The following is a 23,956-nucleotide window of genomic DNA, read 5'->3' on the forward strand; positions in this document are numbered from 1 at the left end:
GATAAATAAACCACGGCAGAGGCGAGAAGCAGGGCTCAAAGGCCCGTGTTCATGGCTTTATAATCAGAGCGCATTTGGACGCCAGAAGGAGAGGGGCAAAGGCCAGATCTCAGGAAGGAAGGCGCTCTCAATCTCCAGAGTTTGCTGGAGCCACTTCCCTCATCAGACTCAGAGTTCCAGAGGTGAGCCCTGCAGGCGGTCAAGGGCAGGCAGGAGATGGGACAATGAGGGGAGGAGGCATTCTTGGGGTACAGAACGCTTGACTGCAGGGTCCAAAGGCTCTGGGCCAACCACCAGGAAGCTGTGCATACCTACAGCCTGTGACCCCTTATAATCACAGTGATAACTGTCCCCAATATGGGCTGCTACTGCCGGGTCCACTTGAGCAAGCCGCAAGGCCTCATGGAAAATCCGGGGGTCAGGTTTGGGCCAGCCGGCAGCCTCAGAGGTCAGCACAAAGTCAAAGTGTTCCCGCAGGCCCAACCCCCTCAGGATGCCCTCCAGTCGCTGGTCGAAGTTGGAGACCACCGCCAGCCTCAGACCTCGTTTTCGGCACCCTCTCAGGGTGGCCTCGGCCCCCTCCAACACCTGCCAAGTGCCGGGCTTACAGAAGTCCTCGTACAGCTGCTCAGCAATGGGGGCCACAGCCTGGGCATCTGAAACGCCCGCGAGGTGGAAGGTCTGTGAGACCACATCCAGCCACCACCGGCGGGAGGTGAGGCCTTGGCTCAGGCCATAGTTGGGGAAGCTGTGGCTCTGAGTCCTGTAGGCCTGCCTGAAGGCGCGTCCCAGAGTGGTGGCCTCCACCTCCAGCCCATGGGCCCGGGCCTTGGTGGCATATTCTTCTCCCACGGGCTGGCGCAGCCGGAGCAGCGTGTCCTTCACGTCCCACGTCAGCAGTCGTATCTGTAGCCGATGCGCCATGGGCCTGTCAGAGGGGGGCAAGTCCACCCCGAGTCTGCCAGTGGCTAGAGAGAAACTGAGCCAGACAAGACCACGCCCCACCCTGCACACACAACCTAAAGGTCCTCTCTCTCCAGGCCTCGTGGGTCAGAGCTGTGGCACTTCCTCACAGCAGAAGATCCTGCAAGGAGACGGCAGTGAGGTGGAAGTTCAGGCTTTGGAGTCAGAGACAGACTGGGTTCAAATTCTGGCACCGCCCACTCACTGTGTGACCCTAGGAGTGTCACTCTCTGAGTCTCTGTCTCCTGACTGAAGAGGAACACGATGTGCCAACCTCACATGATTGTTACATTAAATGAGATCATCCATTCATTCCACAAATTTCTGGGTACCTACTATGTGCCAGATGCTAGGGAACAGGATAGATTTCCAGCCCTCCTGCCATTTACACACATTAAAGAATAAGAGACACAGATATCAGACAAAGAAGTATACAAACAGTGAAGTATAACAAAGTCAACATGTGCCATAAGGATATAAACCCAGGGATCCCATCTAATTTGTGTTGAACTTCCTAAGTCAAATTTCAGTGGAGATCTGAAGAAAATGCAGAAAATGGAGGTGGTAAGTGTTACTGGAACTAGAAACAGCAAGTGCAAAGGCCCCGAGGTAGGTCAATGGCAAGTCTGCTGCTTTGGGTAGACAGGACCTGCTGTGGCAGGGCCTTGGTGGTCAAGGTAAAGAAACAATTATGATTGTTATTACTATTGTTAATGATACCAAAGACATAGGGCCCTTGCAGACCATGTGACAGACCCCTTGTTTATCAGGGAAGACTGAGCCAGAGGGGCAGATCCTAGCCTAAGGTGCACAGCCAGCACCAGATCCCAAACTTCCAGACAGGCCAGTGCTCCCTTCTACTGCATCATGCTTAGACAAATTTGGTTTTTAAAACAATCTGATTTGGGTAGATTGGCACAGAACAGGGCCAAAGGCAGAGCAGCAAGGTCCTGTCTCTAAGCCTCGGGTTTGTCTTTACAGAAGGTAGCAAGGTCTGCCTAAGTGGAGAGCCAGTAAAGGGATTACTGACTCAACGCCCACGAAACAAGTCCTCAGCCTGTTGTTCAGGGACTGGATACAGCTTCTTGTCCCACACAGTTGATTCCAGACAATCTCAGGCTAGTTGAAACCTGAGGGTCCAGAATACAGCCAAGTTGCTGCTAAGGAAGGGAAGTGGCTGGTGAATCTAGGGGCAATCCGTGGGGGAAGTCTGACAAGGAAATGAATTTAAGTCAATCTGGAAATTAGGGAGAGCCATCCAAAAACCCTCTCACTTTCCTGGTGGGTAGATGGAGGCCCAGCTAAAGCCACGCAGGGAGTCACTGGCACAGCTAAGACTAGAGCAAAGAGCTTTGGCTCCCGACCCACAGCGTTTTCCATTTCTGGAAGCCGGGGCTGAGCCTCTGGGCTGCAAGCCTGAATTTCTCGGCCTTCCTCCTCACCTCCAGGGCTCGATGGCGACAAAGTCCAGGTAGCCCGCTGTTAGAGCGACATCTCTACAGGTGCCGTTTGCAGCATGACCTTGGGCGTGACGTGGCTGCGGCCTGCCTCCTGGGGCCCCTTCGCAGTTCCAGCGCGCTCCGACCGCTCCGCGAGGACCCCCGGCCCCAGCCTCCCGGGATCAGGGCCCAGCTGAACCGCAAGGAAGCGGGTCCGGAGGAAGCCGCAGCCGCACGCCGGCTCGGGAGAGCTGCGCAGGCGCTCTGCAGCCCCGACGGAGCAGGAGGCCCGCCCCCTCATGGCCCCTCCCCTCACGGCCCCGCCCCGGGCCCGTCCTCCCCTCGCCTCCTCCCCCTGTTCCCTTGTCTCTTCCCTGCTACAGCCCACTCCGCTCCCTCCCGTCGCACCCTCACCTGCCACCCCGCCCCTGGCGCCCTAGGTCACCCGCCTTTCCGGTCCTTTCCATCTCCCTCTCTGCCAGAGCGTGAGACCCACACCCTCTTGTTGCCTGTCCCGCCTCCTCCGCTCTGCACCCCGTATCTCTGGGGTACCTTGCACCCTCTCCTCCCTTTCTGCCTGCCCCGCTCTCGCCGTCTCTCTCTTTCCCTCCTTTCTGCGCTTTCTCCTTTCTCCTCCCAGACCCCTCCGCCCTCCTCGGATCCAGACACCCCTGAGAAGTGCTAGGCTGACTTGGGAACGAGGGAATCGGGGTCCCGGCCTGGCTTGCTGAGTGCTGTGTGGTCTTGGGCAAGGCCCTGCCCCTCTGTTTTGAGTCTCCAGTTAGTATTGGAAATAACTGCTTTCATTTGGAAACTTAGTAACCCAAGACATTCTGCTGAGGGTAGAGTCCTCTGCAGTAAACTAGCTGTTTTTTTTCTCTTTTGATATGAAAATAATCATCTTCAAAATTGTTTTAAAATACAAAGTAAAAAGCGAAAGCCCAATCTCACTCACTTCTCATTGAGCATCTGTCTGCTCTGTGCCCGAGGGTGGGAAAAAAGACGGGATTCCTGCTTTCATGGAACCCGAAAGGGGTAGACACAGACCAAGTAAATATACAAGATTTCAGATAGCGATGAATACTATAAAGGCAATAAATCAGAATGGCGCCGAGAGCAGTGTGGTGCCTCTGGATCAGAAGGTTAGGGGAGGGGCAAAGATCTGGACGGCAGCCAGGTGAAGATTAAGGACGGGTACTGCAGGTTGGTAAATGAGAAGAGCAAAGGTGCTGGGGCCCCAGCCTGCTTACTGAGCAAGGGCGGTGGACCCAGGAGATGGGGAGAGGAGGGCGGACCTCTGGCCCCCAACTCACTCCGCAGGGGCTGTTGCAGGGGGCACTTTGGGTCATTATGCCATTTTCCTAGGAGCACACAAACATGCATATATTTCTTTCTTCCTTCTTCCCATCCCCCCTCCCTTCCTTTTAAGCAAAACCTCCTCCTATATTCTAAGACTGGTCTGTTCATTTCATTCAGAACTGCCTCATCCTCAGTGGGCCCAGGCCTGGGAGAAAATACGAAGTGTGGAGTCACAGGCCTTAGGCCAGCAAAGGAGAGCTTGACTCCAAAACTCATTCCAAGCAGGATTCCTACAAGTGGGAGTGGAAAGGGTGAATGGGAGGTCAGAGGTCCAGCTGCGTTTCACAGAACAGAAGGTTTGAGATTCCAGGGTCTCCTAAATTGACCTAAATGACCCAGGATTTCAGATTCCAGGGTCACCTAAAACCAACCCCTCAGATTCTGGTCCCAGTTCTGCCACCTGACTCTCTGTGCACCCTTCACTGAATTCTTTTCCTCTCTGGGGCTCAGTCTCCAATCTGCAAAATGGGGGGATTAAACAAAATAATTTCCAGCTGAAGTCCAGGGCAGCTTCTAAGTTAATTTCCAATGTAATTAACTTTGTCCGTGGAAACTAATTTCCTCCATATATAAATAGAGCATCCTTATGTCAAGGTTAAGTGAGAGCATGTGAAAAAGCTCTTTGAGAAGTAGATGATTCTTATTTATTTTTTAAAAGATTTTATTTACTTGAGAGAGAGAGAGAGCACACAGAGGGAGAGGGAGAAGCAGACCCCTGCAGAGCCCTGCGCCAGGGCTGGATCCCAGGACCCTGGGATGAGGACCAGAGCCGAAGGCAGACGCTTAACCAACTGAGCCACCCAGGTACCCCACATGATTCTTTAAGAAAAATTTTTAGGGACACCTGGCTGGCTCAGTCGGTAGAGCATGGGACTCTTGATCTCAGGGTCACGAATCTGAGCCCCACACTGAGCGTAGAGATTACTTTAAAAATAGTAATAATAGGGTGCCTGCGTGGCTCAGCGGGTTAAGCCGCTGCCTTTGGCTCAGGTCATGATCCCAGGATCCTGGAATAGAGTCCCGCATCGGGCTCTCTGCTTCGGCAGGGAGCCTGCTTCCCCCCTCTCTCTCTGCCTGCCTCTCTGCCTACTTGTGCTGTCTGCCAAGTAAATAAATAAAATATTTAAAAAGAATAGTAATAATAAAACAAATTTTTATGTGAGTATAGTTGCCACACAGTGTTTCATTAGTTTCAGGTGTACAACATAGTGATTCAACCTCTTTTATACATTCTGCTCTCAATTATAGCTACCATCTGTCACCATACAATACTATTATGATAGCACTGACAGTATTCCCCCTCCTGTAAATTTCATCCCTGTGACGTACTCCGTACCCGGAAGCCTGTATCTCCCACGTCCCTTCACCTGTGTTGTCCATCTGCCCAGCCCTGGAAGACGATTCTTTTCAGATAGTTACGTCTCCTGAGAGGTTAAGGGTTTGGTTTGGTCACATAACTATCTCAACCCCAGGCACCTGTTGAACACGGCTGGCAAGTCCATTATAATCCATGCAAGTGTGCCCTCTGGAGTTGTGACCCTGATTTGACTGTCACAGGAAAGCCAATGACAGGTCCCCACTATTCTGAAAACAAGCTTCTTTCTGATTTGCCAGTTCAAACATGGGTACACTTGGGGCGCCTGGCTGGCTGAGTTGGTTGAATGTGTGACTCTCGACCTCAGAGTCATGAGTTCAAGGTGCACACTGGGTATACAGCTTACTTTAAAAAAAAAATGGACACACTTAATGGGTATAGTTTCTCCCCTAAGTCAGATGACAGGAATTCTTCTTGGAGGTTTTTATCCCTTGATCTACCCTGTGTGGCCTCGGACCTCATGACTGCTCCTGAAGACACCTGCCATGTCATTTTACTGAACACTGCCTTTGGTCCACTTCTCTTTGAGGAAGCCAAGTTTCTTATATGAGGGCTTTGCCCTTGAGAATCTCATACTCTCTTATATAAGTAAACACGGGCTGGGGCCAACAGACACATCTCCCTTTACTTTAAAATTTTCATTTACTTAACATATTAAAATATATCATAGAGAAAAGTGCAAACAAGTTTACATATCCTTGAATTTTTACAAAGTGAACATACTCCTACAACTAGTAGTCCGACCAAGAAAAAGCATTTTTAGAACCCTAGAAACCTGGTCCACTTCTACTTGCTTTACCCCCACAAAGGGTAACACCATCATGACTTCTAATTACATAGTTTAACTTGTTTTTGAATGGATTATAAATGGAATAATACAGCATACACTCCTTTGCCTTGCTTTTTAAAATAATATTTTAATTATTTTTCTATTTGAGAGAGGGAGGCGTCCCTGTCTTGTTTTCTACTCAAATTTTATTCGTAAGATGTATTCATGGGGGCACCTGGGTGGCTCAGTCAGTTAAGCGTTTGCCTTTGGCTCGGGTTATGATCTCAAGGTCTTGGGATTGAGCCCTGCATTGGGCTCCCTGGTCCGAGGGGAGCCTGCTTGTCCCTCTCCTCCCCATTCATGCTTTCTTTTGCAATTTCTGTCAAATAAATAGATAAATAAAATCTTAAAAAAAAAAAAAAGATTTGGGACGCCTGGGTGGCTCAGTTGGTTAGGCAGCTGCCTTCGGCTCGGGTCATGATCCCAGCATCCTGGGATCGAGTCCCACATCGGGCTCCTTGCTTGGTGGGGAGCCTGCTTCTCCCTCTGCCTCTGCCTGTGCTCGCTCTCTCTCTCTCTCTCTGAAAAATAAATAAATAAAATCTTAAAAAAAAAAAAAAAGATTTATCCATGTTGCTATGTGTACCTGTAGGTCATTCTACCCATGACATTCCATTATATGGATATACCACATTTTATTGTGTGTGGTTTTTATTTTTTTTTTTTTATTTTTATTTTTATTTTTTTTTTTTTTAAAGATTTTATTTATTTATGCGACAGACAGAGATCACAAGCGGACAGAGAAACAGGCAGAGAGAGAGAGGAGGAAGCAGGCTCTCTGCCCAGCAGAGAGCCCGACGCGGGGCTCGATCCCGAGACCCTGGGACCATGACCTGAGCCGAAGGCAGAGGCTTTAACCCACTGAGCCACCCAGGTGCCCCTGTGTGTGGTTTTTAGAATTTGCTTTATTAAAAAAATTTATTTCAGAGAGAGAGGCGGGGGAGAGAATGAGTAGGGGGAGGGGCAGAGGGAGAGAAAGAATCCTTTTTTTTTTTTTTAAAGATTTTATCCATTTATTTGACAGAGAGAGAGAGAGATCACAAGCAGGCAGAGAGAGAGAAGGGGAAGCAGGCTCCCCGCCAAGCAGAGAGTCTGATGCGGGACTCGATCCCAGGACCCCGAGACCATGAACCGAGCTGAAGGCAGCGGCTTAAGCCACTGAGCCACCCAGGCGCCCGAAAGAAAAAATCCTTAAGCAGACTCCCTGCTGAGCAGGGAACCCCCACACAGACTCGATCCCAGAGATCATGACCCAAGCAGAAACCAAGATCCAGACACTTAACTGACTAAGCCACCTAGGTGCCCCATATTGTGTGTATGTGCTTTTTAAAGATTTATATACTTGCGAGAAAGAAACACAAGTAGGAGAAGCAGAGGGAGAGAGAATCCCAAGCAGACTCCACATTGAGCTGGGAGCCTATGCTGGGCTTGACCCCATGACCCTGAGATCATGACCTGAACTGAAACCAAGAGTTGGATGCTCAACCGACTGCACTACCCAGGTGCCCCGTGTGTGTGTTTCAAGTAAGCTCTACACCCAACATGGGACTTGAACTCATAACCCAAAAATCAAGAGTTGCGTGCTCTGTCAACTTAGCCGGCCAGGCTGCCCACCACCTTTTACCGTTGATGGGCATTTGGGTTATCCAGTTTTTGGTTATCGCAAGTATCAGAAAACGTCGCTAGGAACGTTCTTGGCTATGCGTGTCTTTGGGTGAACACAGGCACACATTTCTGTTGGGTGAATTCCTGCATGTGGAACCCCTGGGTCATGAACTACACGTATGTTCAGCTTCAGTGGACAGGGCCAATTTTCTGAGGTGGTTGTGCCAGTAATGCCCGAGTTCCCGTTGCTACACATTCTCAACTGTTGGCATTGTCTCTTTTTAAAACTTTAGGCACTCTGATGGATGTATGGTGGTATCTCATTGTACCTTTTTTTTTAAAGATTTTATTTATTTATTTGACAGACAGAGATCACAAGTAGGCAGAGAGGCAGGCAGAGAGAGAGGGGGAAGCAGGCTCCCTGCTGAGCAGAGAGCCCAATGTGGGGCTCGATCCCAGGAACCTGAGCTGAAGGCAGAGGCTTAACCCACTGAGCCACCCAGGTGCCCAGCTTTTTTTTTTTTTTTTTAAGATTTATTTATTTAGAGGGGGAGAGAGTGATCAGGAGGGGTAGAATCTCAAGCAGACACCCTTCTGAGCATGGAGCCCAACCCAGGGCTCAACCTCATGACCCTGAGATCACAACCTGAGCTAAAACGAAGTCGGACGCTGAACCCACTGTGCCACCCAGGGGCCCCTCATTGTGGTGTTAATTTGAATTTCTGTTGACTAATGGAGAGAATGCTTTTTCATATATGCATTGGTCATGTTTTTATTTATTTTTATTGACACAAATAGCATTGAATATATCTTTGTTAGATATATGACTATAAAAATGCATCTGAAGCTAAGATAACACATAAAAAGCTGAAGTCCCCTTAAAACTGATCCCTTCCCCGGGTTTGAGCACTGCACATGGAGTTTGGAGACCTGAATTTCAGACTTGGTTTGTCATTGGCTTGTGTGAATTTGAACAAGTTCCCTTTCTGGATCTGTCTCCCTTCTTTACAACGAGTGTTGAGTGTTGAACTAGACATCTCTAAAGACCTCTTTGATGTTCTGACCATTGTTTCTGTAGAGGTTATGAAACTTCACGTGGTGGGGGAAGCCATTTGGCCCTATCTCCATCCTACCCTTTTCCCTTCATAACTGAACTCCTGAGGTTTAGCTGAGCGCATGGCTGCCTCACTACACTCTAGCTCCCAACACCCACACCACAACTAGGTGTGGCCATGTGATAAGGTCAGACAAGAGCATATGGACAGAAGTGTTATGTGCAACTTTCAGGTTGTGACCTTATAAAGAAGCATCATGCCCTCCACTTGCCACTCTCCTCTTTCTGCTGACTGAAGAGAGGAGCTAAAGGTGGGAACTGGATTCGCCATCTTTGACCACAAGATGGAAGCCAAGATGTGTTGAGGAAGACAGAACAAGTTAGGAACCAGGACCCAGGACACCATGTAGCTGACACGATCTGGACTGCTTGGAGAGAAACATTTCCATCTTAACTATCATTATTTTCACTTGTTATGACTACTGAATTTGAATCCTGACTAATACAGAGTAACTGCGGAATGACTTTAAATTGACCGGGTAGGGCTTTTGAGGAAGCAATGAGGAAGCCATAATCTTAGCAATAAAAAGGAGACTGCCACATAGATTTGGGGGAAAGGCATTCCAGGAAAAGGGGACCTGCAAAGCTTGGAGACTCCACCAGACTTCTGTGTAATGAGGTAATGAGGCAGACCTGGTCAATTATGGTGCCATATCTCACATGCCAAGGATTAACAGTGACTGAAGAGGCTGGTCATGTGACCTGAGCAGGGCCAATCAGAGACCTCCAGACATTTGTCATGATGACAGGAAAAGATCTTTCTTTGGGATTCTAAGTCATAAAGATCATGTGGCTGTCAAGTGGCAAAAGCCCATCTTAGAATAAAGCCAAGCTGAGACAAACATGTAAGAACTAGGAAGGGACACAGCCTCCATAATAGCCTTTAACCCCACCACACCTGACCTTACTGAAGTCCAGTTACAAAGTCAATCATTTCCTTTTTTTGCTACTGAATTGGATGTCTGCAACTTGCAAAATATGTGGAACCATAGAATATAGTGTGGCAACTCACAGGCCCTAATTCATGGAACTGGCAGAGTCCATGTGGGGTATGGAGCAGGTCAGGATTCCTCCTTTCCTAGTTGGGAAACTGGTAGTAAAGTGGTGGTTAAAATGCCTGTTTGTTGGGACCCTCAGCCGTATGCCACCGAGGCTATAGTTTTAGGGGTCATAGTAAAAATGTGAGGTCAGCGAAATGTAATGGCTATTTGTTGTGGCCTCCAGGAAGGTGCTGCAAGAAACAGACAAGCTACTGTCTAAGCAGGCACATCACAGTAACTAGTCAAGTCTCACTGAGAGACCCTGAATGCTCCCCAGGTGTCTGTGATGCTTGGAATTCTGAGAATATGCCTTGCCAATTGCGGAAGCTGTGTTCTGCACAAGCATAAAATTACCACTAGTGAGAGGAGGGCATGCAGCAGGAGACAGGGACTGAGGAGGAACTAGATTCCCCAGGACCGCCCACACCCTTCCAGTTTGCTTGCCTGGTCATTGTCTCTGTACACAAAACAGGGGGCCGGAACACTGACTGGCATCGCCAGTGACAAATCCGGACTCCAGAGGGTGCCACGTCACAGAGACCATGAAGCCTGAGGCAATTCAGCCCTTGGTATACCCCATTATAACAGCATCATGTTAGGTCCCTAATTTGGCAACTGTTTATTGGGAGATGGTATGGCACAGTGGTTAAGTGTAGAGGCCTTGGAGTTGAACTATGTGGGTTCAAATCCTAGCTCTGATGGCTCAGTGACAGGGTTCTGGACCCAATTCTGCCATAAACTAGTTGAGGGGCCTTAGGTGAGTCATAAGCTCTCTAAATACAATTCCCTCATTGCAGACCCAGGCTAAATTTAGGACTTCCACTCTACCCTCTCTTCCAAGCTTTCCCATCTTAGTATATGTCCTACCAGCCACCAGGACTCAAGTCAAGTTCATCCTTTCCATCTAATCTACCTCCTCCCACCCTAAAGTCACCACTCGAGTCCAGGTTACACATTTTCCCATCTGCACTTCGCCAGTGCTGTCAAATGTTTTCATAAAACGCAAAATCAGAGTGAGTTGTTCCACTGCTTAAAATCCTTCAAATGGCTTTCTTTTCTCTTGGAATAAAATCTGGAAAGGCTCCCCATCTTCCATAAACATGGCTTTTGAGCCCTGCCTAGTTCGGGCCTGGTCTCTCTCCCTTTCCAGGTCAGGCCATCTCTTCCTTCATCCTTCACTCTGCTGCAACCACATCTGCTTTGTGTTCTTCTAGCTCATTCTAGAGAGTTCCCTCTTCCAGGAATGCTCTTAGCTTGGCTGCTCATCCCTCAGGTCAAGGCTTAAATGACAGCTTCTCAGGGAAGCATTTTCTGATCCTTCAAACCCGGTCAGGTCCTGGTGACCTCCTCCACAGCACCTGTCATCCCGTCACTGGTGACACAATCTGCCTCCTGGTTCTCCTCAGGGGACTCCTCCTCAGTCCACTTAACGTTTACTTCTGGGGGTCTGGTCACATGCAGCTGTCTGCCTTCCATGGGGTTTATACCTAAAGAGCAAGATCTGTATCCTGTCTCTTTACGCCTACAAGAACCACGCTGCACATTAGCTTGGCAATGATGAGTCTGGGATGGCCCTGAAGAATCTCCCTTTCCACACTAACCAAAAATGAGCTCAGGGACCGGGGGGCCAAACGGCCAGGAGACAAAAAGCTAAGAAGCTAACATGACTGAACATTCTGGTCTGGTCAGAGCCCTGAGGCCCATCAGTGGCTCATCTCCAATTAGTGTTGGGCCTCCAGGTGGGAGTTCCAGGCTCAGGCTCCTTAGAAGGTGAAGCTTTATGCCTCTTCAAGCCCTGATTTTGACTGGCTACCTCCCCAAATGCTGAGGACAGGGTGAGATCAGGACCCCAGTCAGCTGCAGCTCTGTGGAAGACAACAGGGAGCCAGAGGGGCTGGTCTGACTAGAGGAGCTCTGCTGGGAGTTAAGAATTCTACATTTTAAAATGGATTGTACTGCTTAAGGTTGGACTTGAGCTTGCTTTGGCCCTAGATTTGGGATTTGTCACTCTGCAGGTGGGCCCTTTAGGTAGGGCCTTAACTTTGACTACGGGAGACATGATGTGAGTCTTGGAAGAAAGCACTCATCCAGGGGCTCAAGCCAGAAACCCATGAGGTCATCCTTGTTACTTCCTGTTCCCTGGACTTAACAGTTCAGGCAAAACTTGCTCATTCTGTCTCCAGAACATATCCTGAATACATCTACTTCCTCCTCTCTCCACTGCCACCCCAGTCCAGGCCACTGTCGATGCTCTGTGGGGTCTCCAAGAGCCTCCCAACCAGTCTCTTTCTTGCTTACCCTTCCCTTTTTGCACAGCAGCAGAGCGTGAAAGAGTGGAACACACATAACTTCTAGTTAAGAATCCTGCAGATCGCTTTCTACCCAATGCCAAGTAAGACTGAGCTTCCTACAGGTAGACCTGCAGAGCCTACCTTTCCAACCGCCAGTCCTATCACCCACCCTCTGCTTCCTCACCCCACTCCCAGAAGCTCTGCCAAGCTCCTCCCACCACAGGACCTTTGCACAGTTTGTGTCATTCTTGCGGCTTCTTCTGCCTTTCCCTTTGCTTTCTGGAAGGATCCTTTCTTGTCCCTCAACCTCAGGGAGGGCTTCTGGACCACCCTCTCAAGAGACACCCTTGGTTGGTTATTCTGTCAAGCCCCTTTCTTTCCCTCAAAGCACGAATTACAATTTGTAATTGCTTTGTTTTCTTATTGTCGTCTGTCTCCCTGTTCTCCCTGCAGTGATTCCACACAGACAGACAGGCTGAGATCCATCCTGCTATATCCCAGTACCCAGCACCGTCTCTAGGCACCGAGCAGATGTTCTCAAAAATTCTCTTCAACAGAAAAGCCTTTCTGGCTTCTGGTTCTCCAACAGTCAGGAACTCTCTACTTGCATTTCAATTTTGATCCTCAGGCAACGTTTCTGCTCATTAACAAGTAACTCTTCTTTGGGTCTATGGCTGAGAACAGAACAGGAGAGCTCAGGCAGCCTGCCAACATGAGCCTGTGCGGGAATCACCTTCCAGTGGAATCGAGGCACATCTCAACTCTAAACCTGGAGATGTCATTCTAGGCCTCTGTCCCGGTACCCAGCTCTGCTGCCAGAGGCCTCGGGGTTTCCAGAGCTTTTTATGATACAAGATGCCACTTGCCCTCCTCTACCCCTAATGCTCCAAGCCCCTCTGTGAGGCCCCACCAAGCCTGAGCCCTTACCTCCTGGAGGCTTTCAAGCTGAGGCCACACCAAAAGGAGGAGCTGGGATGGTGGAGGTGAGCCTCAGGGCTGAGCCAGGGGAGGGATGGGGAAGGCTGGGGGAGCCTGGGAGGCTCACATGGTGAGAGGGTATAGGCTGGCAGAAAGCCCCCAGGGCTGCTGGGCGCTGGCCAGCACGTGAGTAGGAAGAGGGTGTGAGGGCACAGTTCTAAAGCAGCATTTACTTTGGTTTTCACTTCTCCAATGCCCCGGGACCTTTAAAAAGTTCCAGCTATTGGTCTCGTGCACGGCCGCCATCACTCCTCCTTCAGCCACTGCAACAGCTGAGGCGTGTAGTAGGTGATGATGATGTCGGCACCTGTGGGGGGACAGAAGCAGGAAGCGGGAAGGGGCCGGGCATCAGCTCTGGGCACACCTTCAGGGAGTCCAGGGCCAAGGAGGGGGCCGGCGGCTACCATGAAGAGGCACAGCTCGAGGGCGTCACAACGTTAAGGCTGAGCCCGCGTGCTGTGTGACCCTGGGCAGGTCATTCTCTCTTGCTGGCCCTCAGTTTGCCAATGTATAAAACACAGAGTGGAAGAAATGAGTATGTCGTAAGGGCCCTTCCTGTGCTGCGTGCACACCACCACCACCGGCTCCTGTCTGTGGAGTGATGAGCATATGCCCATGACACGTCTCATTGCCCGCAGTTCTCCAGACAACATGCCTCGGCTATTCGGTCCCCGGTTTGCAGACAAGGACACTGAGTGCACGCAGCTGGCTTGGCTAAGGTCTCAACACCAAAAAAGTCACCGAGGGCTCTGCTTTCTTCACCGTTGCACATTCGTTCCTGCAGCTCCATGGCCCCTCCTGGTACTTCCAGGCATAAGACTCCAGGCTGTCTCATGACTTCATTTCCCCACAAAGTGCCCATCAGCCCCATGGCACAGGTCAGAAAACCCCAGCCTAGCCTGTTTACCTGCGCGGCGGAAGGCGGTCATGGCCTCCAGAACAGCAGCCTTGAGATCAAACGCCCCGGCCCGGGCTCCGTGCCACAGCATGGCGAACTCTCCGGAAACGTGGTACACGGCAAGAGGGAGCTCAGGGTGCTGCCGAAAAGCAGGGGTGGGCAGACAGGTGGAACCTCGGGGCGTGTCCCTTCCGCCTTCCCCAACCTGTGAGCATCTGGAGCCCAGTGCTCAGTGTCACTACTGTTGGCAGCCAGGCCCAGTCTTTTTTTTTTTTTTTAAAGATTTACTTTAGAGAGGGGTCGGGCAGAGGGAGAGAGAGAATCCCAAGCAGACTCCCTGCTGAGTGCAGAGCCCGATGCTCAATCCACTATCTTGAGACCATGACCTGAGCCAAAACCAAGAGTCAGATGCTCAACCGACTCAGTCCCCCAGGCACTCCAGGCTGCCCCACTCTTGAACTGGGAAAGCCCAGCTCAAAGGCTCTAGCCAGCCCTGGGGCAGATGCCCTTGATGGTTCCTGCGCAGGGACGTGGTGGTAGGATTCTTGCTCAGGAACCCAGAGAGTCTGTGGTCTCTGAGTCTAAGATCCCAGAGCCTGCGGACAAACTCACTCCTCTCCCCGGGCCCCGGCTTCTCTCTGGTCTGCCTGCTCACCTTGTCCTTCACCTCCCGTACGATGTCCAGGTAGGGCATTCCTGGCTTCACCATGAGCATGTCGGCTCCTTCCCGTACGTCCCGGGCCTAAGGGTTGAAATACTGTGTGGGGAGCGCCCAGGAGGCAAGATGGGAATGGCCCAGCCAGTGGGCACAAGCTCTGGTCACTCACCACAGCTCGGAGGGCCAGGCCTCGTGCTCCCGGCGGCAGCTGGTAACAGCGGCGGTCTCCAAAAGCTGGGCTGGACTGAGCCGCATCCCTGGGAAGCAGGAGGCATCAGCGAGGGGGCAGGAGCGGCGGGGGGGGGGGGGTGTCCAGCTTTGGGCGAATGGGTGAGGGGTTTGAAAGCAGACCCCTGCGAATCCCCACTCACCGGAAAGGTCCGTAGAAACAGGATGCAAATTTGGCACTATAGCTCATCACTGATACCTATGGGGAGACAACGGGGGTCAAGGTTCAGGCATCCCAGGGTGGAGGGACAGGGAGAGGAAGGTTGTAGGCTGGGAAGCAGAATGAATATGGTCTAGTCCCATTAAAGCTCTGGGCCTTGATTTTCCCATGTGAAGTGCGGAGGTTGAGATGAATCTCAAAGGCCCCGTACAGGGCTGTTTTCACTTCCGTGACTCTAGGCAGGTGTAGGGGCAGGGCTGGTCCAGACTCTCTCCGTGCCTTCCCCCCCACCCCTCGCCACACTCCCCGCCCCTACCCTATTGCCAAGTCCGTGGGCCATCAGGGCCTCTTTGATGGCTTCCACGCGTCCGTCCATCATGTCCGACGGGGCGACCACCTGACATCCTGAGGGGCAGAGGGTGGCCTTCAGAACCCCGGGAGCCTGCTATCCACTCTGACCCGGAGTTCCTCCTCTCTGCCCATGGGTCACTCACCTGCCTTGGCGTAGGCCAGTGCCACTTCTGCCAGCCGCTGGCGGCTCTCCTCTGCCTGGAATGCCCCATTCTTGCTCAGCAGCCCTGCAGGACAGACAGCTGGTTTTGGGGGAGCATCTCAGTCCCTGGCCCATCCACCCTGGAGGAGGACTAGGCAGGGTGGGGGGTGCAGCTGCAGCAGGGCTGGTGCAGGGAGGGAGCTCACCACAGTGGCCATGAGAGGTGTAGGGGCACAAGCAGACATCGCAGGCCACCAGGAGGCTGGGGAAGGTCTTGCGCAACAGGCGGATGGCTTCGATAGCCGGGGAGTCCTCAGAGTCGGCTGCAGAACCCCGCTCATCCTAGTGGCAGGGGAAGGACAAAGAGGTACGTCTGCTATGTGAGGCCCTAGAAAAGCAGGAGCCAGACCTCATGGAGACCAGCTTCCTGCACGAGGACGCAGTAAGGACTGTCCCCTTTTTGCACAGGGCACTTGACCCGTCCAGTCAGGGTGTCACACCCCTACTTAGCTTTCTGTCCCTACGCGGGTGCTGTCATCAGGCAGGGGCCATGTCCCCTCACCCACGCCCCAGGGCCAGCACAAGGCTGTAATGAGGGCACGGTCCATGTGTGAGCTCAGCTCACCCTCACCCGACCCTCCCTGTCCTCCCCTCGAACTCTGCTTCTGATTCTCCACCTTGGGGACCCTGCTGGGGACTCCAAAGACCAGGACGCAGCGCAGGCCCTCTTCCACCAGGGGCTTCAGCATCTCTTCCAGCCGGTTCACCCCATACCTGTGTGGAGGGGGAGCAGAGGGACTGAAATGAAGCAGGTGGCAGGCAAGGCTCCCCGCACCTCACCACCTCCCACGCTGTTAAGAGCCAAGTTGCACACGGCACCAGGAGGGCTCAAGTCTCACGGTACAGAGAGGGGTGGGAATGCACCCACCAAACAGATGGGAAAACCGAGGCCCCCAGAAGCAGAGCTATGGAACTTAGCTGTGGAAGGTTCTTACTGAACTCCCATTTGCAGCTCGGCTCTCCTTTGCAAAAGACTCTGCTATGACATCTCTGGTGATGAATGGGTAGCTCATTCCTTTATGTGGTTGCCTCTTCTAACTCTGGCCCTGAGAAAACTCTTTTCTCTACGGAGGGAGCTCAAGTGAGCTTCTCCAGATCTTCTACCTCTTGGGTCTGCTTCCTGACACCTCCAGCTGGGAACTCTCTCCCTCCATCCTCCCCTGGCCCTCCCCACCACGTCTCCTACCTGGCCACTCCTGGGAGGCTGTCGATGGGCTGTACATCATCAGGAACGTCCCTGAAAGAGTGGGGGGGTGTGGGTGGGCTATGGACTGGGAGCTGTGGGAAGGGCCAGTGGTGAGGGAGTGACTGGGAGGGATGGCTGGGGAGATGGGAGGGTGGATGGAGGAAGGAGGCTGGGGTCCAGTGTCTGGTTCCCTGCCTGGCCAAGCCCAGGGCCTGAAATAATAGGAACAACAAGAGTGACAGTGACAACAGAGGCAACGGGACTAAAAGAACACTAATCATATGAAGGAGTCAAGTGGCTATGGACTTGGGGTTCTGAAGTCAGAAGGCTCTCTTTGCCTGCGATCCCAGCCACTTGCTGGCTGGGTGACCTTGGCCAAGTTGTACCATCTCTTTGAGCCTCAGGCCCTTCATCTGTCTTTGGGTGGGTTCGTTCATTCATTCAACGAATGCTGAGTGCTTATGATGCACAGGTACTATTTACTCTCTAGAGACATAAAGTGAACAAAATAGACACAAATCCCTGCCCTCGTGGAGAGGACAGTCTAAGGGATACTATCCATACTTTCTTCCCATGACAACTGTCAGGACTGAAAGAGATAATCCATGTACGCTGCTTAGCACAGTACTCAGTATACAGCAAGTGCTCAATGTCAGCCACTGCTATTATGAGTAATCATGACTGCCACCGCTGACATGTACATAGCTCTTTGCAATCTACAGAATGCCTTCTCAGCTTCTGTCTTCTCGCAAAAGCTCAGGATGGCAGGCCAGGGTTATAATCCTTATTTTCCAAGTGGGAAGACTTGAGCTCTTTTCAAGATTTGTTTGGGTCTGAAGACTGTTGTCCTGAACTAACTCTCTCTCTCTCTCTCTCACACACACACACACACACACCCCTGGCAGATCAGAGTCCTGGACCATTCCCCGGGGACTCACGTGACAAAGATGGGGTAGATGAGGTTGGAGGCACTGAGGGGTGTGGCGGCTGCCTGCCAGGTGCGAAGCAGCGGGTGGAAGTAGCCACTGTGCAGAACTGATTGGGGCTGCATGGCGGGCAGGGGCAACGCGGAGGCAGGCTGGTGGGCACTGTGGGCTCCTGGGGCGTCGGCTGCACGCTCAGCTCTGGGGTGGGGAGGCAGAGAGCAACAAGAGGCATGTGAGACACGGCCCCTGTCCCCAGGAGATGGTCCCATACCCCGCCTGTGCTCCTCCCAACTCCTGTCTCCCCCGCTCTCTGGCCAGTGCTGGCCAATCCCTGCTGGTCTGTGACAAGGTTAAGTACAGGAAGGGACATAGGCCCCTCTGGAAACTTTCTTAGCTATCAGAATCAAATAATCTAAGATTTTAGCTTTTACTTTTTATGGTTTCTTTTTCTAAAATTACACTTCTCTAGCAATTCAATACATTTTTATTTATTTATTTTTATTTTTTTTAATTATTTATTTATTTATTTATTTGACAGAGAGAGAAATCACAAGCAGGCAAAGAGGCAGGCAGATAGGAAGGGAGAAGCAGGCTCCCTGCTGAGCAGAGAGCCCGATGTGGGGCTCAATCCCAGGACCCTGGGATCATGACCTGAGCCGAAGGCAGAGGCTTAACCCACTGAGCCACCCAGGCGCCCCTATTTTTATTTTTTTTAAAAAGATTTCATTTATTTATTTGACAGAGAGAGAGATCACAAGTAGAGAGGCAGGCAGAGACAGAGGGGGAAGCAGGCTCCCTGCTGAGCAGGGAGTCCGATGTGGGGCTTGATCCCAGGATCCTGAGATCATGACCTGGGCTGAAAGAAGAGGCTTAACCCACTGAGCCACCCAGGCAACCCAATACATTTTTTTTTTTTAAGATTTTATTTTTTTTGACAGAGAGCCAGTGAGAGCAGGAACACAAGCAGGAGGAGTGGGAGAGGGAGAAGCAGGCTTCCTGCTGAGCAGGGAGCCCAGTGTGGGGCTAGATCCCAGGACCCTGGGATCAGAACCTGAGCCAAAGGCAGATGCTTAACTGACTGCATCACCCAGGCGCCCCTAATACAATTTAAAAAAAATATTCTATCAAAAAAAAAATCAATCTGTGATGGGTTGGAGATTAGTATGAGAAGCTGACACTTAAAACTTTGTTCATTCCATGAAAAATGTGCGTGTGCTTGGCAGGAATTTTAGATAAGGAGCAAGAGAAAAATTGCCAGTAATTCTACCTCTAGAGAAAAGCACTGTTAACACCTGGTACAGAGACTTCTTGTACAGCACAACACACACTAAGAGGATTAAATAGCACGGGCCTGACAGACAGACAGACCCCCTAGAGGGGGACCATAGGCAGCCATCTTTTCCAGCCTGAGTGCCCCCTGCCGCTCCCCAAGCACCAGCCACACTTGGCCGCTCTCTGGTTTGCCGGCCCCCCCCTTTCCGCCCTTTATCCAAAAGCCCTTTATCCAAAATGTTCGTGTGCTCTGCACCACCTCCTCACCCCTAACTCCTATCTGGTGCCCCCCTTCCCTCTCCTGCTGAAGCTTCTCTTGCCCAGATCATAATCTCTCTTACATAACAGCTCTCTGTGGATACATTTCAGCTCATTCCAGGAGACAGAGCTTCTGCAGGGCATGGCCCGCAGTGAGCTCATTCCTGGACTCCCCTGCCCCTCAACCCCGCCCGCGGGGTAAATATTTAACTACATAAAGTACAAGACAATGCACCCTAAGTGCCAAACAACCGAATGTAAGACAGAAGGAAGCTGGGGTGTGCACATGTTTCTTGAGCACCTACTGCGTACCAGGCCCTGCCAGGCACCCGTGCACGCGAGTTCGAGGCCCTACCCGCCTGGGCAGGTAGGGCTGCTGGAGGCTGTCTCAGACAGGAGCTGCCCCAAGTGAACCATGAGTCCCAAGGCGAGTTTGGAGGTTGGAAGAAGCTTGTTGGATGAAGGCCAGGTATGGGAGGGGTGGCTTCAACTTTGTTTCTCAGATGAGTGGGTTCGGCTTGGCACAGGAAAAGGGGAGAGTGTTCCCTCAGGAAGGGAAGAAAGGGGCCAAGGTGGAGAAGGAGGAACGGGCTGTGGGCTGCTGTGAGGACTGAGGAGGCAAAGGTGATGTGTGTTCCAGGGAGGGAGGGGACAAGAGGAAGCCAGACTTGAGGACAGGGAAGATGAGGAGGGGGTGGGGGAGTGGCCTGCTCAAGGCCTGGCTTTAGGAAGATAATTTTTGCAGGCAGAGCAGAGCTGAGCCAAGGAGCACAGACATCTGAGAAGGAGTAGGGAGGGGAGGGGAGGGGAGGAAAGGGAAGGGCCATCTTAAGGCAGCCAAGAAGCAGTCTCTTGAGGCAGAGGCTCTGAGCTTGTGTGACCCAGAGGGCAATGGAGACAGAGACAAGGCAGGAAGAGGGTGGGTGGGAGCTGAGCTTCTGGAGGTGCCTGGGGAGATACCCAGTAGCCAAGTAGGGGGAAAAGGAGCCACCGGTGTCTCTTTGTATGAATGGGACCTCAAGGCAAGGACTTATTCAAGGTTACACTTAGTGAGTTAAGAGGCTAAAACAGTAGGCCTGTGAGCCTGATGTGTCATCTCCCAGGCAGGGAGTGGGGAATGGGGGTCCCCTAGCACACTGATAAGGCCTTTCTCTCCAGTCTCTTGGGCCTCTTTAGCACCCTCCCAAGCAGCTCAGGGGCCCATTTTTATCCATCCTCCTCCTTGGCAGGGTTGGTGTTATCAGGAGCCACACAGGGACCCACCCTCCTACCACACCCGCCTCCCAGCGCCAGCCACATCATCTGACACAGAGGCAAGTCAGGCCTCCCCAAAGGTGTCCCAACCCCCAGATGAGCATTCAGTCATCTGGGAGACAGAAAGTCCTGAGTGCCCATTTTGTGCAATGTTGGTGGTTGGGTCCGCTAGGGGTTAGCTCAGCTCAGAGAGGTTAAGTCCTTCGCCCAAGACCACACAGTTGGTGAGCAAACGAGCCCGAAATTGAATCTGTTCTAGACAATGAGTACAGGGTCTTATCTACCATACCCCATAATCCTGATGAACGCTTGGTTCCGCAAGCATCTCTCTACCTCTACCTCTATTATCCGCCTTGTGGGTGGGAGAGATGGAGAATTAATTAATTACCTTATGTGACAGAGATCACAAGTAGGCAGAGAGGCAGGCAGAGAGAGAGGAGGAAGCAGGTTCCCTGCTGAGCAGAGAGCCCAATGTGGGGCTCGATCCCAGGACCCTGGGATCATGACCTGAGCCAAAGGCAGAGGCTTTAACCCACTGAGCCACCCAGGCGCCCCTGGGACTAGGTACTTTTATATGTATTATCTCATTTCACTGCAGAGACCATTCCAACTTTCCGTGATAAGGAAATGGAGGCTCTGAGAGGTTAAGTGACTTGCTCCATGTCATTCTGGAGAGTCAAGCTGGATTTTGAACGTGCCTCTGATTCACTTCCTGGAGAACAACCTTTATAGCAGGACCCTGGCTTCTGGAATCCAAAGCTGCATTCTAGTGGCTTCAGCTCCCCATCTGTTTTAGAAGGCTGGGTGAGCACAGGCCTCCTGCTTATCAGAAGCAGCAGAGCAGGGCTGCCTAGGAGCTTCGCAGCCCCAGTTTTACCATGGGGGTGGGGGTGGGCAAGGGAGGGGCAAGGGAGAAGGGTGAGAGTGAGAAGGAGGCTTGACTAGGGCAATTCTACTTGCATTTGTTTAATTTTGGGGTTTAGGGAGAGATCTGCTTTGAGAAATGGGTGTCAGTGCTGAGAAAAATTTTAAAATGTTGAAAATCACCAATCCTCTTCATCTCTTAAGATTCTCAAGTGGAAAATGAGGTGCAGAGAGGCAACAGGACTTGTTTGACATTGAGCGGTCAGTCGGGTGCAGAGCTGGCCTTGACCATGAACCTCCTGCCTTCAAGTCCAGTGCCCTGTCACCTCAACCACACATAGTCATTCTGTTACAACAGGCACTTAATAAATAAAATAAATAAAACTGCCCTGAGCCAGAGCTACCTATTTGCAGAGCCAAATCCATGCCAAGGCTCTGCTCTGCAAACAGTCCCTCAAGACTGGGACATTTCCACACACTTGGGTTCAGGGGGCGTTTCTTCCAAGTTAAGGGAGCCTCCAAGCTACAATCCTGTGACACCTCACTGAAGACAGCAGCAAGTCACCATGGGACCCAGCACCTATGCTCACCCACATGAGAACAGGTTAGCTTAGCTGGAAGGCAGGACAGGGCGGTGCAGAAAGAACATTATTTCGGGGTCACACAATCCCACGTCTTTTCTGTGCTGTGTGACTTTGGGCAAGGCTGCTGGCCTTTCAGAATCTTTATTTCATAATCTATAAAATGAGAATGATACTATCAACTTGCAAAGCTGCAGAAATCAGATTAGAGATAGGAGGTACGTGTCTGGCATCAGGTAGCAGCCCAGTGAACATGTAGCTACTTTTATCATAAGGAGCAGAAGGGAGCTGGAAATAACACCCCCTACCCCAAGTCCACACAGCTGTGCCTTCTGCTCCACTCCCAGGAGGGAGAACTTTCTCTCAAACTTGCGCCGCCACAGGGCCTTCCCAGATATCTCAGGTGGGGTCCCTGCCTTCCAGCAGCTTCGGTGGTGAGAACTAACCTGGATAGATGCAGAGGCAGAGGGGTGGACTAGATGCTATCTATGGGAGGGGCGTGTGTCTCCGGGGGTCAAGCATGGCTTCGTGAGAGAGGCAGGTTTGCAGACTGATTATGAAGGTTATCTCCTTCCTTAGAAGGCAACTTCCCCAATCTGGGAGTAACTACGTTGGGACCCAAGAGCTGCCACTGTGGGAAGGAGGGTTAGAAGGAGCTGCAGGGCCTGAACGACACCCCCACCACCACTATCATGCTGTGCCCTGCTGAGGATTTCAGAGGCTGTGCTCTTGGCGCAGACGGCTGGGAGCTGCTGCCAACTATGGCAGGCCCGGCTGCTAGCTGGGGAGGAGGCAGTCAGGAGGGCCACCTATGGTAGAAGGTGACCAGGGCTGAGAAATCCAAAGCCCCAGAAGGGCCCAGGATAGCAGCTGTCAGGCAGTTCTGAAAGGGGATCAACTAACTCCATTTATTCAACCCGCATTTCCTGAATCTCTACCCTGGGTCTGCCCTAATGCTAGATACAGGGGTTAAAGAGAAGCATGAGACCCAGGCCTTGACCTAGAGCTTTGAAGAGCCTAACCTTTTCTGGGTTTAGCCCCCTGGAGCTATAGGGAGAATCTGCCAGTTCCAGACTCCTGGAACATCTGGGCTAAGAGGATCCTTAAAGCTTGTTGATTACATCATTGAAATTGATGGTGAAACTGGTCTCAGAGAAAGGCAGACACTAGCTTAAGATCAGGCAAGAAGAGGTCAGCGGCAGATCTGGGGCTAGAATCAGGGTCTTCAGAAGCCCAGTTCTCAGTACCCACCATGATACTTCAAGTAGATTTCAAAGCTGTGCTTACCAGCAGAGGTGGGCTTGTGGAGAACTCTGGCTGAAAGGGGGGTGGGGGAGGAAGGAAATAGAATGTTGACTCTGGACTTGGCTGCAATTGGCAGCCTGATGGCTAAGCGTATAGGTTTTGGATTCTGCAGACGTGTGTTCAAATCCTGACTCTGTCACTTTCTAGCTGAGCGATCTCAGTTTCTGCACCTGGTAAATGGCGACTTGAACGGACCTCAAGGTCTGCTGTAGATAATAGGCCAATGGATGTGACCTATGTTTAAGTCTAGCACAAAGCGTCTGTTACTGCCTCCACTTCCCTCCCCCGTCCTTCGAGGCACTTGGGCTCTGTCCTGATGGAGAATGCACTAGGCGTCTCCAAGGGAGTGGACCCCAGAGAGGGGAGGCAGAGCCCAGAGCCGAGCCCCCAAGCGTACAGCTACGCGGGGACCCCAATCCCGGCTGCAGCAGGGCAATCTAAGACTCCAAACGGGGGCTCCACAAGGACTCTGTCCCCGGCTGCACCGCCAGCGCTTCAGGCGCGCACGGCACGTTGGGACCTGGGGACAAGGGACTCTTGGTGCCACAGTCCCCTCCTCCAAGTCCGCCATCTCCCCGAGTCCGCTCCCCACTCACCTGGTTCCTCAAGGGCTCCCAGCTGCTGCTCCCGCCACCACCGTAGTGCGTTCTAGTCTCCCGGGGCCCACGTGGGGGCGGGGCGGCTCACCGGAAACAGCTCCCCCCCCCTGCAGCCCGCCCCGACCAGCGCGCAAGCCACACCCCCTGCGGGCACTTTGCCCGCGGGCTGGTCAACTCGGGCCGCGGCTCCGCCCACGCCCCTCGAGGCCTGGCCAATCGGG

At 52.0% G+C, this 23,956-nt stretch overlaps 3 protein-coding genes across 3 annotated transcripts in view; 1 reads left to right on the plus strand and 2 right to left on the minus strand.

Moving 5' to 3' along the window:
- Nucleotides 1-27: 27 nt before the first annotated feature.
- Nucleotides 28-2,651, minus strand: HDHD3 (haloacid dehalogenase like hydrolase domain containing 3). The gene is made up of 2 exons (XM_080820158.1): nucleotides 2,406-2,651; nucleotides 28-1,084 (listed from the first exon to the last, which is right to left on the minus strand). The coding sequence occupies exon 2, from the start codon at nucleotides 922-924 to the stop codon at nucleotides 169-171; it is 756 nt and encodes a 251-aa protein (XP_080676284.1). The 5' UTR covers nucleotides 925-1,084; nucleotides 2,406-2,651; the 3' UTR covers nucleotides 28-168.
- Nucleotides 2,652-8,334: 5,683 nt separating this feature from the next.
- ALAD (aminolevulinate dehydratase) lies at nucleotides 8,335-23,813 on the minus strand. Its single transcript, XM_080819978.1, has 12 exons — nucleotides 23,733-23,813; nucleotides 17,615-17,800; nucleotides 16,677-16,727; nucleotides 16,108-16,204; nucleotides 15,637-15,772; nucleotides 15,432-15,515; nucleotides 15,254-15,342; nucleotides 14,921-14,976; nucleotides 14,719-14,806; nucleotides 14,547-14,633; nucleotides 13,901-14,030; nucleotides 8,335-13,300 (listed from the first exon to the last, which is right to left on the minus strand). Exons 2-12 carry the CDS (start codon nucleotides 17,725-17,727, stop codon nucleotides 13,239-13,241), a joined length of 993 nt encoding a protein of 330 aa, XP_080676104.1. The 5' UTR covers nucleotides 17,728-17,800; nucleotides 23,733-23,813; the 3' UTR covers nucleotides 8,335-13,238.
- RGS3 (regulator of G protein signaling 3) overlaps nucleotides 19,407-23,956 on the plus strand; it is a gene marked incomplete at its 5' end in the record, with an annotated part of 163,344 nt that continues 158,794 nt past the window's right edge. Inside the window, one exon of the mRNA XM_080819968.1 lies at nucleotides 19,407-19,601. Coding sequence (XP_080676094.1) covers nucleotides 19,548-19,601 — 54 coding nt within the window. The remainder of the gene's footprint in view (nucleotides 19,602-23,956) is intronic.

Source organism: Martes martes, assembly GCF_963455335.1.
Source record: "Martes martes genome assembly, chromosome: 12".
Taxonomy (NCBI): Eukaryota; Metazoa; Chordata; class Mammalia; order Carnivora; family Mustelidae; genus Martes; species Martes martes.